The sequence below is a fragment of the Electrona antarctica genome (assembly GCF_951216825.1).
Source record: "Electrona antarctica genome assembly, chromosome: 16".
Lineage (NCBI taxonomy): Eukaryota > Metazoa > Chordata > Actinopteri > Myctophiformes > Myctophidae > Electrona > Electrona antarctica.
Window position 1 is genome coordinate 26,398,656 of NC_136797.1, and position 14,724 is coordinate 26,413,379.

General features: G+C 42.6%; 1 protein-coding gene across 1 annotated transcript in view; it reads left to right on the forward strand.

The window, feature by feature from the left end:
- The window catches only part of LOC306940080 (uncharacterized protein), a 132,428-nt gene that overhangs the window by 107,437 nt on the left and 10,267 nt on the right, over positions 1-14,724 (forward strand). The window contains exons 29-46 of the mRNA XM_079525044.1: positions 344-397; positions 2,167-2,211; positions 2,439-2,483; positions 3,459-3,512; positions 6,998-7,051; positions 7,697-7,750; positions 8,126-8,179; positions 8,570-8,623; positions 8,784-8,891; positions 9,004-9,057; positions 9,581-9,688; positions 10,703-10,756; positions 10,854-10,907; positions 12,258-12,314; positions 12,782-12,835; positions 12,937-12,990; positions 13,664-13,717; positions 14,288-14,341. Coding sequence (XP_079381170.1) covers positions 344-397; positions 2,167-2,211; positions 2,439-2,483; positions 3,459-3,512; positions 6,998-7,051; positions 7,697-7,750; positions 8,126-8,179; positions 8,570-8,623; positions 8,784-8,891; positions 9,004-9,057; positions 9,581-9,688; positions 10,703-10,756; positions 10,854-10,907; positions 12,258-12,314; positions 12,782-12,835; positions 12,937-12,990; positions 13,664-13,717; positions 14,288-14,341 — 1,065 coding nt within the window. The remainder of the gene's footprint in view (positions 1-343; positions 398-2,166; positions 2,212-2,438; positions 2,484-3,458; positions 3,513-6,997; positions 7,052-7,696; positions 7,751-8,125; positions 8,180-8,569; positions 8,624-8,783; positions 8,892-9,003; positions 9,058-9,580; positions 9,689-10,702; positions 10,757-10,853; positions 10,908-12,257; positions 12,315-12,781; positions 12,836-12,936; positions 12,991-13,663; positions 13,718-14,287; positions 14,342-14,724) is intronic.

Below are 14,724 nucleotides of genomic sequence, written 5' to 3' on the forward strand. Positions count from 1 at the left end.
ACACAGTGTCATCTCTCTCTCTCTCTCTCTCTCTCTCTCTCTCTCTCTCTCTGCCATTCACTCAATCACTCACTCTTTCTCTATCTGTCTGCCTCTCTTTCTGCCCATGCCACTGTGTGCGCGAGAGAGAAAGAGAAGTTAGAAATGAACTTTTACAAACTGATAAATGATCATTTTCTCTGCCCCCTCCAAGAAAAAAAAAGCATGCACATATTTCATGCCTGCACTGAATACTCGTGTCGTTGCAAAGCAACCCCCACGTGGAACTCTATAGAAGTGCTTGTCTGTGTGTTGTGGATTAGAGTGACCTCTGTTGGTGACAAGACAGCTGTCTCTGTTTCAGGGAGCGAGAGGACCTGATGGGCTGACGGGAGAGCTGGGATTAGAAGGCAAGAAGGTAAGACTAATCTGTGCTGGGGGGGTCTTTACCAGACCAAGGCGGTCTTAACTACTTGGTTCTTAGCGTCCCTATTCTGGGGTTAACATTTGCTGAAAATGCCTGATCTATTAGCTCATAACTAGGGTGACCAGATACAAACTGTTCATTTGAGGGACAGAATTATCGCTTGTGTGGGACAAGTTGGACGGGGAGACAGGACGGGACGGAGTATTACTAAGTTGTTATTAAATGCCTTGACGTCATATTCGACCATAGGCCTAATATTGCCTATCATTCTGTAATTAAACCCCTCTGGCGTCTCACATTTTGTTTTAAAATGGTAATTTTGGTCATGGGTGGTATGGTCAACTTGGTACTGTAGCCTAAGGGATATTTCTCTCTCATGTTATCTTAACATGCTTAAAATCACATCTTGCAGGAAAAGAGAAAGCCAAATATTTGGGGACTAACTATTAGGGCATTTGAACACTGATGGCTGCCTGCCAGTCACAATGTGGGACAGGGTCTCGATTTGTGGGATGCCTGAAAAGTCTTGGAGACCAGGGACTGTCCCATGCAAAGGGGGACATCTGGTCACCGTACTCACAACCAGTGTTGGGCAAGTTACTTTTAAAAAGTAACTAGTTACAGTTACTAGTTACTTAATTTCAAAAGTACTTTACTGATTACTTACACCAAAAAGTAATGCGTTACTGTGAAAAGTAACCTTTTCGTTACTTTATTAAAAATAAAAAAAATAAAAAGTGGTGCAACTCCGTGTGGGGGTCCCTCGAAAATCCAGACCCATAGGAACGCACTCAGGGTGCCAGCCTGGTTCCGGCGAGCCGCCCCATGTCCGAAACGGTCAAGAAATTAGTTACCGTGTGGGGGTCCCCGGAACATCCAGACCCCCAGGAACGCCCAGGGGGCCGGGCCGGTTCCCGGCGAGCCGCCCTGTGTCCAAAACGCTTACTGGTGAAAATATGCTATTTCCGTGCTCAGACCCAGGGACACAGGGACACAGCCAGCCAGCCAGGGACACACATAGCTGTCTATAGGAGTGGTTGCACCACTCAAAAAGAAAAAAGGGCTCCCACTTCCAGGCCATTCATTCCTGCCTTCATTTCAGTTATTTATAATAATACTGGTGGTGACTGGTGGTGATTTTGATGATGCTAGGCCTATCAATACATATTGTTAAAGCAAACAACAACACAAGTAGGCTACAACCAACACAACGTTCCAGTTCCACACGCACGCACACACAGACACACACACACTCCTCCTCCTCCCTCTCTCCCAGAACAGAACAGCAGTTGGTGACACATATCGATCCCCGCACTGTTTCACACTGCAGGCAATCTGCTCACAAGCAGACTGACAGTTCTTCTCAGTCTCCGCCGAGACTGCTTGAAAAATAATGAAAGAAAAACGGCATAATGCACCATGCAGTAACGGTAACTAAGTTACTGAATTTAAAAAAATAAAGCGTTACAGCAAGAGTTACTGCCGAAAATAACGGCTGACAGGAAATGGGGGAGAGAGATGGGGGAGTGACATGCAAAGGCCCCGACTGCCACCCAAAGTGGCTACTGGCCAATCACATCGCGTCCATGCACAAGTGCACTGCCCAATCACAGCGCGTCCTTGTGCCAATCAAACAAAGCCATGGGAAAATTAGCCGGAATAGGAAAAGGGTGTGCCACCTTCGTCAAACCTGGACCTACAGTCATTGCACAGAGCATTTAACACTTTAACTCTAATGCCATCCCTCTCATTCTCCACAGGGCCCTGAGGGTCCTCCTGGAAAATTAGGATTTCCTGGACAACAGGTGAAATGATTGCTTTATGTATTTTGTATCATTCTCATGTATTTTACTGCTATGCTATGTTTTAGTTCTGTGGCTGTTCTGGGCTATTAGCGGCACTGCAGTGTGACTTCTAATGCTGCTGCAGAACATTAGTATTTTATATTTTCACCAGTGCTTTTGCTGTTCAATCCTGGGGTAACCCTGTAAAGATATTAAGTACCATCGTTGTTGTAACATCGTCACTACAGGGCAAGATCGGAGAATCAGGAGAAGCCGGGCCTAAAGGTTTTCCTGTAAGTTCCTCTGTCTGTCTGTCTGTCTGTCTGTCTGTCTGTCTGTCTGTCTGTCTGTCTGTCTGTCTGACTCATTCTCTCTCTCCCTCTGTCTGTCTGACTCATTCTCTCTCTCTGTCTGTCTGTCTGTCTGTCTGTCTGTCTGTCTGTCTGTCTGTCTGTCTGTCTGTCTGTCTGTCTGTCTGTCTGTCTGTCTGTCTGTCTGTCTGTCTGTCTGTCTGTCTGTCTGTCTGTCTGTCTGTCTCATTCTCTCTCTCCCTCTCCCTCCCCCCTCTCTCTCTCTTCTCTCTCTGTCTCTCTCTCTCTCTCTCTCTCTCTCTCTCTCTCTCTCTCTCTCTCGTGTGTGTCTGTTTCTGTTTCTGAGTGTTTGTCTGTCTGCCTTTGTTTCTCTCTCTCTTTTATATGACATACATACGTGTGGGTTTGTAAGTGGTTTTGTGCGTGCAAGTGTCTCACACACACACACACACACACACACACACACACACACACACACACACACACACACACACACACACACACACACACGCGCGCGCACACACGCGCACACACACACATGCACACACTCACGCATGCACCCAATGATGAGAGAAACATGACTTAGCATCTCAGAGGTCACCCATAAAAGCACGTTTACAATGTTTCCCCCCCCATTTACTACGCTGGTCTCTCTAAACACTGTATGTTGGCCAGACCTGGAGAGCTTTAGTACAAAGGTCTTAACATTTAAAGCATAATTGGTTTTGCCACTTGAGAGTTGCACATTGTAAACTGTCTAAATGTTGAATGGTGCTTCTGTTCTTTGATGCTGTAGTGAAAGGTTTACAGCAGCCCATGGGCGTGTTTGAATGTGCTTATTTTGAGTTCATTGCATGACATCTCTCTCGCTTTCTCTCTCTCTCTCTCTTTCTCTCTCTCTCTCTCTCTCTCTCTCTCTCTCTCTCTCTCTCTCTCTCTCTCTCTCTCTCTCTCTAGGGTATCCAAGGACCTTCAGGACCTCCAGGAGACAAGGGAATATCCGGCGAGCCAGTGAGTCCTTCCTTCCTTTCACTATTCTTCTCGGTATCTTTGTATTTTTCAGTGGTGGAAAAAGTTACATTTTGGTTTTGACTTAAGTAAAAGTATCAATACTAAAATGTAGAAGTACTCTGTTACCAGTAAAAGTCCGGAATAAAAAATGTACTTGAGTAAAAGTACAAAAGTACTGGTATCAAAATGTACTAAAAGTACTCATTATGCAGAATGTCCCATTTCAAGTTTTCAAATCGAAAATAGCCAATCTACAACTAACTAGTAACTAAAAGTTTTTAAATAATTGTAGTGGAGTAAAAGTACAATATTTGCCTCTGAGATGTAGTGGAGTAGAAGAAAAAGTACTGAGAATTTGAAACTGTACTCCAGTACAGTGAAATTGTACAGAAACCTCAAAATTGTACACAAACCTCAAAATTGTACAGTACTTGAGTAAATAAATGTATTAAGTTACTTTCCACCACTTTAGTATTCTTTTGCTCTCAAATGCTTCCTTTCTACCCTTCACAGCTTATTAAGCACTTTCAACCTGTGCTTTTATGCAAGTACAGTAGATATCTGCCCCTGAGGGATAAACTGTTTATTACAAATCGAGAAGCAGCATGATATACAGCAGTGTGTCCAATGTCGGACGAGTCTTGCGAGCAAAACGTTGCAGTAGCTGTCAAACATTTAACCAATCTGAGCGTGTACAGTACATGCAGCTCTCTCTGGAAACACAGATGTAAACATCCAAACAGTGTTGTTTTTGTCGACTATGACAAAAAATGTTCGTCGACTACCTTTTTTCACTGACGAAAACTAAATGGAAACTAAATGAAAACTAAGCTATGATGACTAAAACTAAGATTAAACATATTGACAATTTCGTCAACAAATAAAAACTAGACAAAAATGTTAGGAAGGCACTAGTGGACAAGAGATCCAGTCAGTTTACACTTGGTTGCATGCGAAACTAGCCAATTCAGCATGTGTAAAATCAATCATTACGACGGCATCAAGGCCCGCCAAAATACATTTTAGTCAGACTAAAATCTTATGATATTTAGTCGACTAAAACTAGACTAACACTAGACGCAACTAAAATGCGACTAAAACTAAATGAACACTGTATCAACACTGCATCCCAACAATAGCTTTGGGCGGAGGAGAAAGATGGCCTGCTTACAGTATCAGTATGCTGCAGCCTTTAACCTCCATCGCCCTGTACGTGTTTTTAGTTAGAGCAGGGGTTCTCACAGTGGGACGGACCCTCAGGGTTCTTTGATGCATGGGATTCCAAATGGACCCTTATACAGGTCTGTCACTCTGTGTATCAGGGTGGAACCAAATGGACCCGTACGGGCACATTTTTTGTTCCATTTGTACACTCTGCGTTATGATGGTCCGTGTAGAGCAACGGTTCTCAATCTTTTGGGGCCGTGCACCCCCTGTTACCTCCCGACCTACCCACATGGAAGTAAAAATTGCATAAGCTATATAGAGACATATTATCTATATATTCACATATGCACATGTATGAACCTGAATATGGCATATATATATATATATATATATATATATATATATATATGCAGCATAGGCTATTATTCTGCATATATACTTGCCATATATTGGCATAATATTTTAATATATTAAAATAAAAACCATAGCCTTCTTATGGCACACACCCCCTAGAAGGTGCTTGCGCACCACAAGGGGTGCATGCACCACAGTTTGTTTGTTTGTTTGTTTGTTTGTTTGTTTATTTATTTATTTAACTATTTTATTTATTTATTTATTTGGGAACCACTGGTTTAGAGTAAAGTCTTTGGAGGGAAAAGGTAAAAACAGGAGCTTTCAAAAAAAAAGAAAATGCAGGCTAATGTTTTTTGGCCAGTGCTGTTAACTGAGGAGATTTCTCGTCCAGCAGCAGTGCCTTTATAAGTCATGTATTAATGTCTGTTAAAGATTTATTAGCCTGTATTAAATGTTTCCTGTGGGTCAGCCAGAAAAATGTCTCATTTTTCACACATCTGGTCTGGAATAGCAGGCGAGAAACAGGCCCGCTGGCGAGCTACAGTAGGTCACTGACTTGATAGATGTTCAATAGAGATGCAGGTTATTGAAAGAAATGCATCATCCGAGCACGTCAGGTAGAGAGGGATTCAGAAGGATTTCCTATTCCACTGTCACAGTGGTGTTCAAAGTGGGGACCCAACTTCCAACATATTTTGCAGAAACCAAATCTACTAATCAAAGATTCCCGAGCGCGGCGCGGCTGTAGCTCACCGCTCCTTGGCTGCGGCTCACTGCTCCAAGAGATGGGTCAAATGCGGAGAACAAATTTCACTGCGGTAACGTGTGTGACTTTGACTTTGCAGGGCCTGGGTAGGCAACCTGACCTGCACTCTGGAGCACTTTTTTTTTGTCTTTCTCTTTTGTGAGCGGGACGTCTTTTCTGCCAGTAGTACTATATAAATCACACTTTTGTGAAGTGAGGGGCGCGCCCAGAAGTTTGGGGGCATGTTGATGTTCTCCTGTCTGTGAAAAATGAAATAAATGTAGTACAAGTCATTACCCTAAACACACATTAAAGTCCATAGACTTGGCTGGCAAGTCAACAAACATTAAAGTCCTTGGCTGGCACAAATTACATCATAAGTTACCCCAAACAAATATTAAAGTATGTAGACCTTTTCTGGGATGGGAAATGTATTTTTAATTATAAGCGCTATTTGCATTGGACTAGTATTATGTAGGGACCTCAGGTAATTTGTAGAAATCACGGAGGACTGTTTTTTAAAAATTCTTGTGCGAATCGACCATGCCTGTAATTTGGTCTATTAATAATTTCAGGCCAAATTAACTTACCATATTTCAGCAAACACGGTGGTCCTATGATTATAGTAGTCCTGTGCAAAGTGTTTTTTTGTTTTTGTTTTTTTTGCACTCCGTGTGACAGACTGACACAGGGACAGACATAGCCCTTTACAGGAGACGGTGTGCACCGCTCAAAAAAGCTTCATTCAACTCATATCTGTACACTACACATGTAAACAGTATGATTGGACCAATCCGGTCTTATCAGTCAGGTTGAGGTTAGTTTTAAAACTTTTATGTTCCAATCATTTCTCATTCTCTCTGGTTGGAATAAGTTTGAGTTGACAATATCAGTGGGACTTCGAGTAGGCTACACATAATATGATAGCCTACTCGACTGAGAGTTTATTTGTGGGGTTATTCTACTTGGAAGTCAGTCCAGATCTTTTCTTACTAGCAGTATACTGTAGTACATACAGCAGAACATTCAATGATGTGATGAGCTTCCATTGAAAATGAATGAATGGTGGCCTGAAGCTTCCTGAAGCTGCCAGTGTGAACGCTACAGCAGACTTACATTAACTATATATGTGGATGTGTTGGGATATAGCAGACTGTACAACGCTAACATGGTTTTGATACTGCTGGTTAAACTCGATGCTTGTGTTGGTGTCAAACAGGGACCATCTGGGCCTCCAGGGACCATGGGACCGCTGGGAGAAATTGGTCTGAAGGTGAGGAAATGATCCGCAAATAAGACAGCATTCTCTGTGTTCATTGAACTGTGACAGTACGTTTTAACAGCAGGCAAAAACTTAATTTTCCGGAATTGCATTATTTGTCTATGGGACCTGGCGACTACCGGCGATAGCAGGCGAACGGCCGATAGTAAAAGTGGGCGGAGCAACGTCGCCCGAAAAGATACAAATAATTCATCTTTTCGGGCAATACTGGGCGATTAGGCAATTTGTCGGCCGATGCTCGCCCGCTGTTAAAATGCACTGTGAGAGTGCAACGGAACATGCTCATGTCCATTTTTATGCTTTCTGAGTTACACGCATGCGCACACGCAGGCAGGCAGGCACGCACACGCGCGCACACACACACACACACACACACACACACACACACACACACACACACACACACACACACACACACACACACACACACACACACACACACACAGTCTAGTTGGTTATGTGTGCTTGGCTTGTTGATTCTGAGCCAGGGAGACATCTGTTCACCTCATTCTAATGAATCATTAATGATCTCTGATTGAAATAAACCGTACTATTAAACTAATTAACCTACATTTATGGATGATCCCTTTGACCCAGAGGAAAATGCTTCAATGATCTTCTGTGCCATGTTTACAGGGTCCCCCGGGCAAGGTGGGAGAACCAGGACTGCATGGAGAGGCAGGAGAGAAGGTGAGACACACGCACGTGTGAGCACGCACGCACGCACGCACGCACGCACGCACGCACGCACGCACGCGCGCACACGCACACGCGCACACACACACACACACACACACACACACACACACACACACACACACACACACACACACATGCACACACACACAATGACTCCGGGCTCCCTGTAAACATGGTAGCCCTCTTCAGTTTGCTGTTTTCGTGCGGTACATTTTTTTCCAGGGCATCAAGCTGTTCAAGTTCATCATTCAGGATTTATTGGTACACATGAATGGGCTTATTGTTAGATGTGTTCCATTGTCTGACACATGTTTGCTATCATGTTGAAGGTAATTGACTGTCTTGTTTCCTGTTTGTGCATGGCAGGGAGCGCTAGGGGCCATTGGGAACACGGGAGAGCAGGGACTAATAGGACCACGGGTCAGTATGTCATATAAAATCAATCATAAAGGATTCCAAACTTGCTTTCACTAACCTGATTGTATGTTATCATGTCCTTCTTTGCTACTATTTCTTCTTCTTCTTCTTCTTCTTCTTCTTCTTCTTCTTCTTCTTCTTCTTCTTCTTCTTCTTCTTCTTCTTCTTCTTCTTCTTCTTCTTCTTCTTCTTCTTCTTCTTACAATTTCAATGCCTTGGCCATTATTTTTGTGCTTGTTTTACAATTTTCATCTCTTGTTTATGTAAAGCATTTTGTAACTGTAATGGGTTATATAAAGATCGTTATTACTATACTAATATATTACTATCTATACAGACAGACAGATCTTTATTAAATCCATCTTATTGCCATTATTATTCATGTTTATGCAGGGAGAGCCAGGTTTGGAAGGAGAGGCTGGTCTCGCAGGTCCTGATGGAACCAAGGCAAGTTATTTTCACCAGATGTAGTCGCTGTTAACAGCAACTGGTTGGCAGAGGCATACCACCGTGATGCAGCGTTTTGAGTTCTGTCCAACACACTAGTATTCATGGCTACGTTACGATGCACATGCTTTAACGCTATTTCTGTCGTGTTCATGTCTAGGGTGAAAAGGGTGATATGGGCCAGGAGGGTGACAAAGGTGACAAGGGTGAAATTGGACTAAAGGGAAAAGAAGGCATGCCAGGAGATCCCGGACGTACTGGCGTCAGGGTGCGTGGCCCGTCTTAGTGTATTCTAGCCTAGCTCATGTTATCTGCTGTATTACAATTCATGTCTAGGGCTGAAACCACCTACAGCTGTTCCTGCCTTTGTCTTTCTCTAGGGCCAAGAGGGCAAACATGGAAAGCTCGGAGAAAGAGGCAAACTTGGACCAAAGGTAATTGGGTCACACATGTTTTTCACCACTATCAATGTCAAAGACAATGGCTAGCTGATAGCCATCTATTTGGTCTGTCTGTCTGTCTGTCTGTCTGTCTGTCTGTCTGTCTGTCTGTCTGTCTGTCTGTCTGTCTGTCTGTCTGTCTGTCTGTCTGTCTGTCTGTCTGTCTGTCTGTCTGTCTGTCTGTCTGTCTGTCTGTCTGTCTGTCTGTCTGTCTGTCTGTCTAACCAACCAATCAGACCAATCAGTGCCAAATCTGAGGCCACAAGAGTACGTCTGCTAAATGTTTCCAGTGTGTTTTATACTTTTGTTAATATTTAACATGAATTATATAATGAAACCTAGCCAACATTTGGAGTCGTACATATATATAAATATATCATAGACGACGGACATCATCACATGTCACATGACTCAGGTCACACAGCCTACATGAAGACACATTAGTGTCATCATGCCGTTTACCATAATGGATCCGTATCCGGAGTTTTGTAATAATTGTGCGTTATGGCATGTCTAGGGGGCCAAAGGTCACATGGGTCACCTTGGAGAGACTGGACCCGTTGGGAAGACGGGACCGCCAGGGTTCGTGGGGCCTAAAGGGACCAGAGGAACCATTGGACCTGTGGTAATGTACACCTGTAATGCTCCAGAAAATAACACCAAGCATGTCTAATATTGAACAGATTCTACAAATGTCTTCTAAATCCTGATTCCTGACAGTTTTCTGAAAAAAAATGTTTCTTATGTCAGTGGTTCTAAAACTATTTCATGTCAAGGACCCCAAAAATCATATAGAATTGGCCCCATCTGAAAATATGATGTTCCAGGGACTACCCAGAAGCAAAGATTTGAGTTAAAAACACTGTTCGCTGTTAAAGAATATATATCCAAAGATTTTTTTCAAAAATAGCAGATCTACAAGCTCGTAGCGCGGCACTCGGTGCCGTGCTATGATCTTGTAGATCTGCTATTTTTCAACGGCTAAAGTTTGTTCTGCCCCTCCCCCCCCCATCAAACAAAAATGTTTGGTCAAACCATGTGACTCCCATTGGAAAAGCATTGTGGCGGCCATTCAAAAAAGAAACTACCAAACATTTGTTTGATGGTGTTTGATACGTGCGTATGAGGCCTGAGTCATCATACATCACATTCCGTGCTCAGCCAATCAAATCATCACAAATGTCATTCGGCCAATCACTTTTGGCGTCTTCACTTTTCTGCCCTTACTTTTATCTTCAACATGTACTTTGCTCAGCCAATCAAATCATCGCTATGGGGGTGATCAGCCAATGTTTGTGTTCACACAAACCCGGAAAGCTGGGCATAGGAGGGGAGCAAAACAATAAATATTTAATGTTTTATGTGGTTAATATTAGATTATAGAGATTATGCGCATGCATAATGTGAATGGGAAATCGAGTGGCAAATCGAGTGGCAAAGTGAGTATAATGTCGTCTAACGTTGTTTAATGCAATCAGATAGGACTTTTCTGTTTGAATGTATGGGCTGTCAAGGCCAGAAAATTAGTTTTTTGCCACTCAGTAGTCGTTCCTGCATAATTTCCGGGTATGATGATGATGTCACTTGCATACCCTCTATTGGTAATATGACTGAAGAGATGATGTATTGATCTCTTCAGGGTGCTCCTGGTCGAATGGGTCAGCAGGGAGAGGTTGGCCTGGCTGGTTATGAGGTGAGTTTACCTCCATGCTGCAACACTGTCATGCATATCAAGTCAATTAGTCGTAATTTCCTCTCTCAACCCCCACGGTCTGTTTCTGACATCACAGGGCCATCAGGGAGCCACAGGCCCAATTGGGCGTCCAGGACCAAAAGGTGAAAAGGTACACTGTGTTCACTTTGTGTCTAAAGCTGTTGATCTCCTTTTCAAGGGCTAGTTATTAGTTAATGCATGGTGAGCTGGTCATGGTTGAGAAGTAAACCCTGACACGGTGATTAGAGCCTGACGCGAAGCAGAGGGGTCTTTATCACCCGGAAGGGGTTTATAATTGCTAATTATCCTGCTTATTACCTGGCTACTTAATAAAGAAATTAATAAGTTGACGCAAAATGTAACAACAACATTATTTCATTGGTTGAATTGCTTACGGTAAAGAAGATTGTCCATTAGAGATTATGCCAGGTGAGTCCAGTACAATACGGTCGGCCCGGAAAACCCTAGGAAATGTTAATAAAATATGAATCAATATTACAGTATGTTACGGCATTACCTATTTCTCACCTCAAATGTCTTCAAAATTATTCTTTAGTGTAATGTAAAAAATACATTATGTTTATATTTACATGGCTGTCATGTTGAATACAGCAAAGACCAAGCACCAAGATTTGATTGGTCGAAAGATTGATTGATTCAGGTGCAAGCGGTTTGCTATCAAAAACAGACCGCTGAATTCACTTGATGGTTATATTTAAGAAATATATATTACTTATTTTCTTAAACCACTCCCAGAGTGTTAAGGATCTTAACACCAACCAGATTGCCATATTGCCTGGATTGATCTCAATAGACTTATTTTTTAATTGCCACACATGTTTTTAATTTGAGTTGTGAATCAAACATCCCAATAATACACCCCTTTCTCTCTGTAATCAGTTTATACTCATAAAATGTACTTTTAATTTTGTTTTCTAAACAAACCTGCCATAAACACAACCAGGTTTTGTTTTTTTCTTGCCCAAAGGCAGACAAACCGCAAGGAGAAGTGGCTTTATATTATACTAAATAGAGTCAGTATTACACATTTAGTTTTTTTCCCCCAAACAAATCAAGTATGCATTTCAAGCCGTACAAAATCAACGTAATTGAACTCCGTAACTCCCTCCACTTCGCCCTATCAAATGTAAGCTTTTTCAAAAGATTTGCAGGGGTTTTCTAAAAGAAATTCCAAAACATTACAGAAATCTGATTTTTTTTCTTCTTCTCACAAACAGCTAAAATAGCCGATCTACAAGCTCACAATGTGTCCCATTGTGACGCACTGTGATCAGTGTAGATTGGCTATTTTAGCTGTTCTAAATGTTTTGTATGTTTTGTATTAAGTTCTCTTTTGGGTCATGAGCTGAAAAAGCTTGAACCACTGCTTAAATACTATCCATAATAAGATCTTAGGAGATGTTTAAAAGGACTAATTCAGTGATTCATGTTTTTTTTTGTATCTTCTCTTCTTCGGCAGGGCGAGCAGGGGGATGATGGGAAGGTCGAAGGCCCTCCTGGTCCTCCGGGTAACATTGTGAGTAGCTTTACATTCACTTGTCTTAATTCTATGGTTTGCAATATGTTTTTTTTAAATCAGTGAAATAAATGTACTCAGGTGGCACTAAATGCAACTCTTTCATTCGATTTCTTTGTCATGTTATATTCTTCAAACGGTTGGTTATCATTCATTCATAGCATCGTATGCTAGCTATGGTTTTTATCTTGCACTTTTCTAAGCAAAGATTTATGGTCGGGTAAAGGGGGTGCTTGGTTTCAGAAATCAGGGACCAAAACTAGTTTGAGAACCACTGTATAGTGGAAGGTTTATAGGCCGAAAATTAAGCTGTTAACTTCAAGTCATGATATGTACAGAGTACAGAGTAATAACCAAATGCAGCCGAAGGATTAATTTAGCGACATTTGTACACTCTCTCAGGGTCATTAATGGAAAAACGATGATTTTGCTGTACATGTTGTTTACCTTTTTCTCTGTTTCACCAGGGCACTCCAGGTGACCGGGGAGAGAGAGGTGAATCTGGAGACCCGGGATACATTGTGAGTATAAATATTCATACCGTCAGGTCTGTTAATTAGTATCAATGCATAATGTAGTAATAGTAATAATGTGATAGTAATCTAATCTCACTCTTCCTCAGGGACTGGATGGTCTGGATGGAGGAAGAGGCAAAGCCGGGTCCCTTGGATTACCTGTGAGTGTGGACATTTATACTTGTAATTTCCCTACACACGACACACACGTTCCACCCCACCACAGGGGGTGCAGTGCCCGGTGTCGAGTCGGTCGGACCCACGGTTGTCCAGAACCGCCCCCAAAAAGGCCTCTGCCCTGGCTGTGGACAGGGCCCCTGCCCAGGGTCCATACATGGAGCTGGCCTGTTCCGAAATCATTCTGACATCTGCATAGACTCCATATTTGGGCATGCCTGACAAAGAACTCCATATATGGGCATAATAGGGACACAGACATAATATCTGGGTGGGGCGTGCATTTCCAACTTGCATCATTCCAAGTAGGCCAGTGCCCAACGGGCACCGCTCTAGTAGCAAAAATAGCTGATCTTACAAGCTCAAAACGCGTCGCAGTGGGACGCGTTTTTAGCTTGTAGATCAGCTATGTAGATCACCCCTGCCTGGTTTAGGCTACATCACAGTGTACTATATGCTCAGTCTTATGCAGGCCCTGCCATATTTTTTATTTGCTGTAGTTTTGAACCTACTTTTTAAAACAAACTACAAAATCAGCCTATTGTTTCATCACCCTTTCTTAACACACATTTACAGTGACCTCTAGTGGTCACAATTGTGGTTCCTGTCTTTTTAGATGACCATTAATTTGTAATCATTATAATTGGTGACTTTCAGGGACACGCTGGTCCTCGTGGGGAACAAGGACCTAAAGGTGCCAAAGGAGATCAGGTAAGATCAACGCAAACCCAATTAACGTACTTGCGTTAGTGCAATTGTTCTCTCAGCGCTGGATCTGGGGAACTGTGTGTGTGTGTGTGTGTGTGTGTGTGTGTGTGTGTGTGTGTGTGTGTGTGTGTGTGTGTGTGTGTGTGTGTGTGTGTGTGTGTGTGTGTGTGTGTGTGTGTGTGTGTGTGTGTCATCTGCAGCTAAGCCCCTCCCCAAACTGCTATGGTCCAATCACAGCTAAGCATAACATCGGTAGAGTAGGAGAGTTCCAAACATTGCTCCTATGGCTGGAACTATCCCATTGAGATAGAATGAGCACTTGTTACAATGGGAATCAACGTTAGTGTCGCCACTCTCTTACAATATTACTCTGGGTTAGACAAACATCTCCACCAATATGCATATGGCAGGCTTGTTTGACCTGACCTGCAGAAACACCAACCCAAGTCAACGACTCAGCTCCGCCATGTCCTATTAATTATGCATGGTCCAACCCCAGTTCAATGAACATCTCTCTCTCTCTCGCTCTCTCTCCCTCTCTCTGTGTGTGTGTATGTATTCCTTTCTCTTTAGGGTCAGAAGGGAAAACAAGGTCAGAGTGGACAAAAAGGGACCAGAGGAACCATGGTAAAGCAATGATTCCTGTTTCGTACTTGGACCACATGTTTTCAAAGGGGGCGGGGTGGGGGCATAGGAAAGGAGACAAAAATGAAATTAATGTGTAAATAAATTATGTGGATGGGACTTTTCCCCACCCTTACGGGGTCAAAATCGAATGTTTGGAAATTAAATTATGAATCTATTTTGAATCGTGATTCGTGATTTTAGTCCACATATCAGTCACTAGTACTACATACAGTCGGTGTCTTTCTCCGTTGTATTTCACAGAGAATTACAGCTTTATCATCAATTTAAACATTGATTGGACCATAATTTACAAAAACGCATGCTGTGTGAAAGAAGTCTTGAAACTTGGGACTAACATTATGTCTTCATGAAAAGGTTTACTA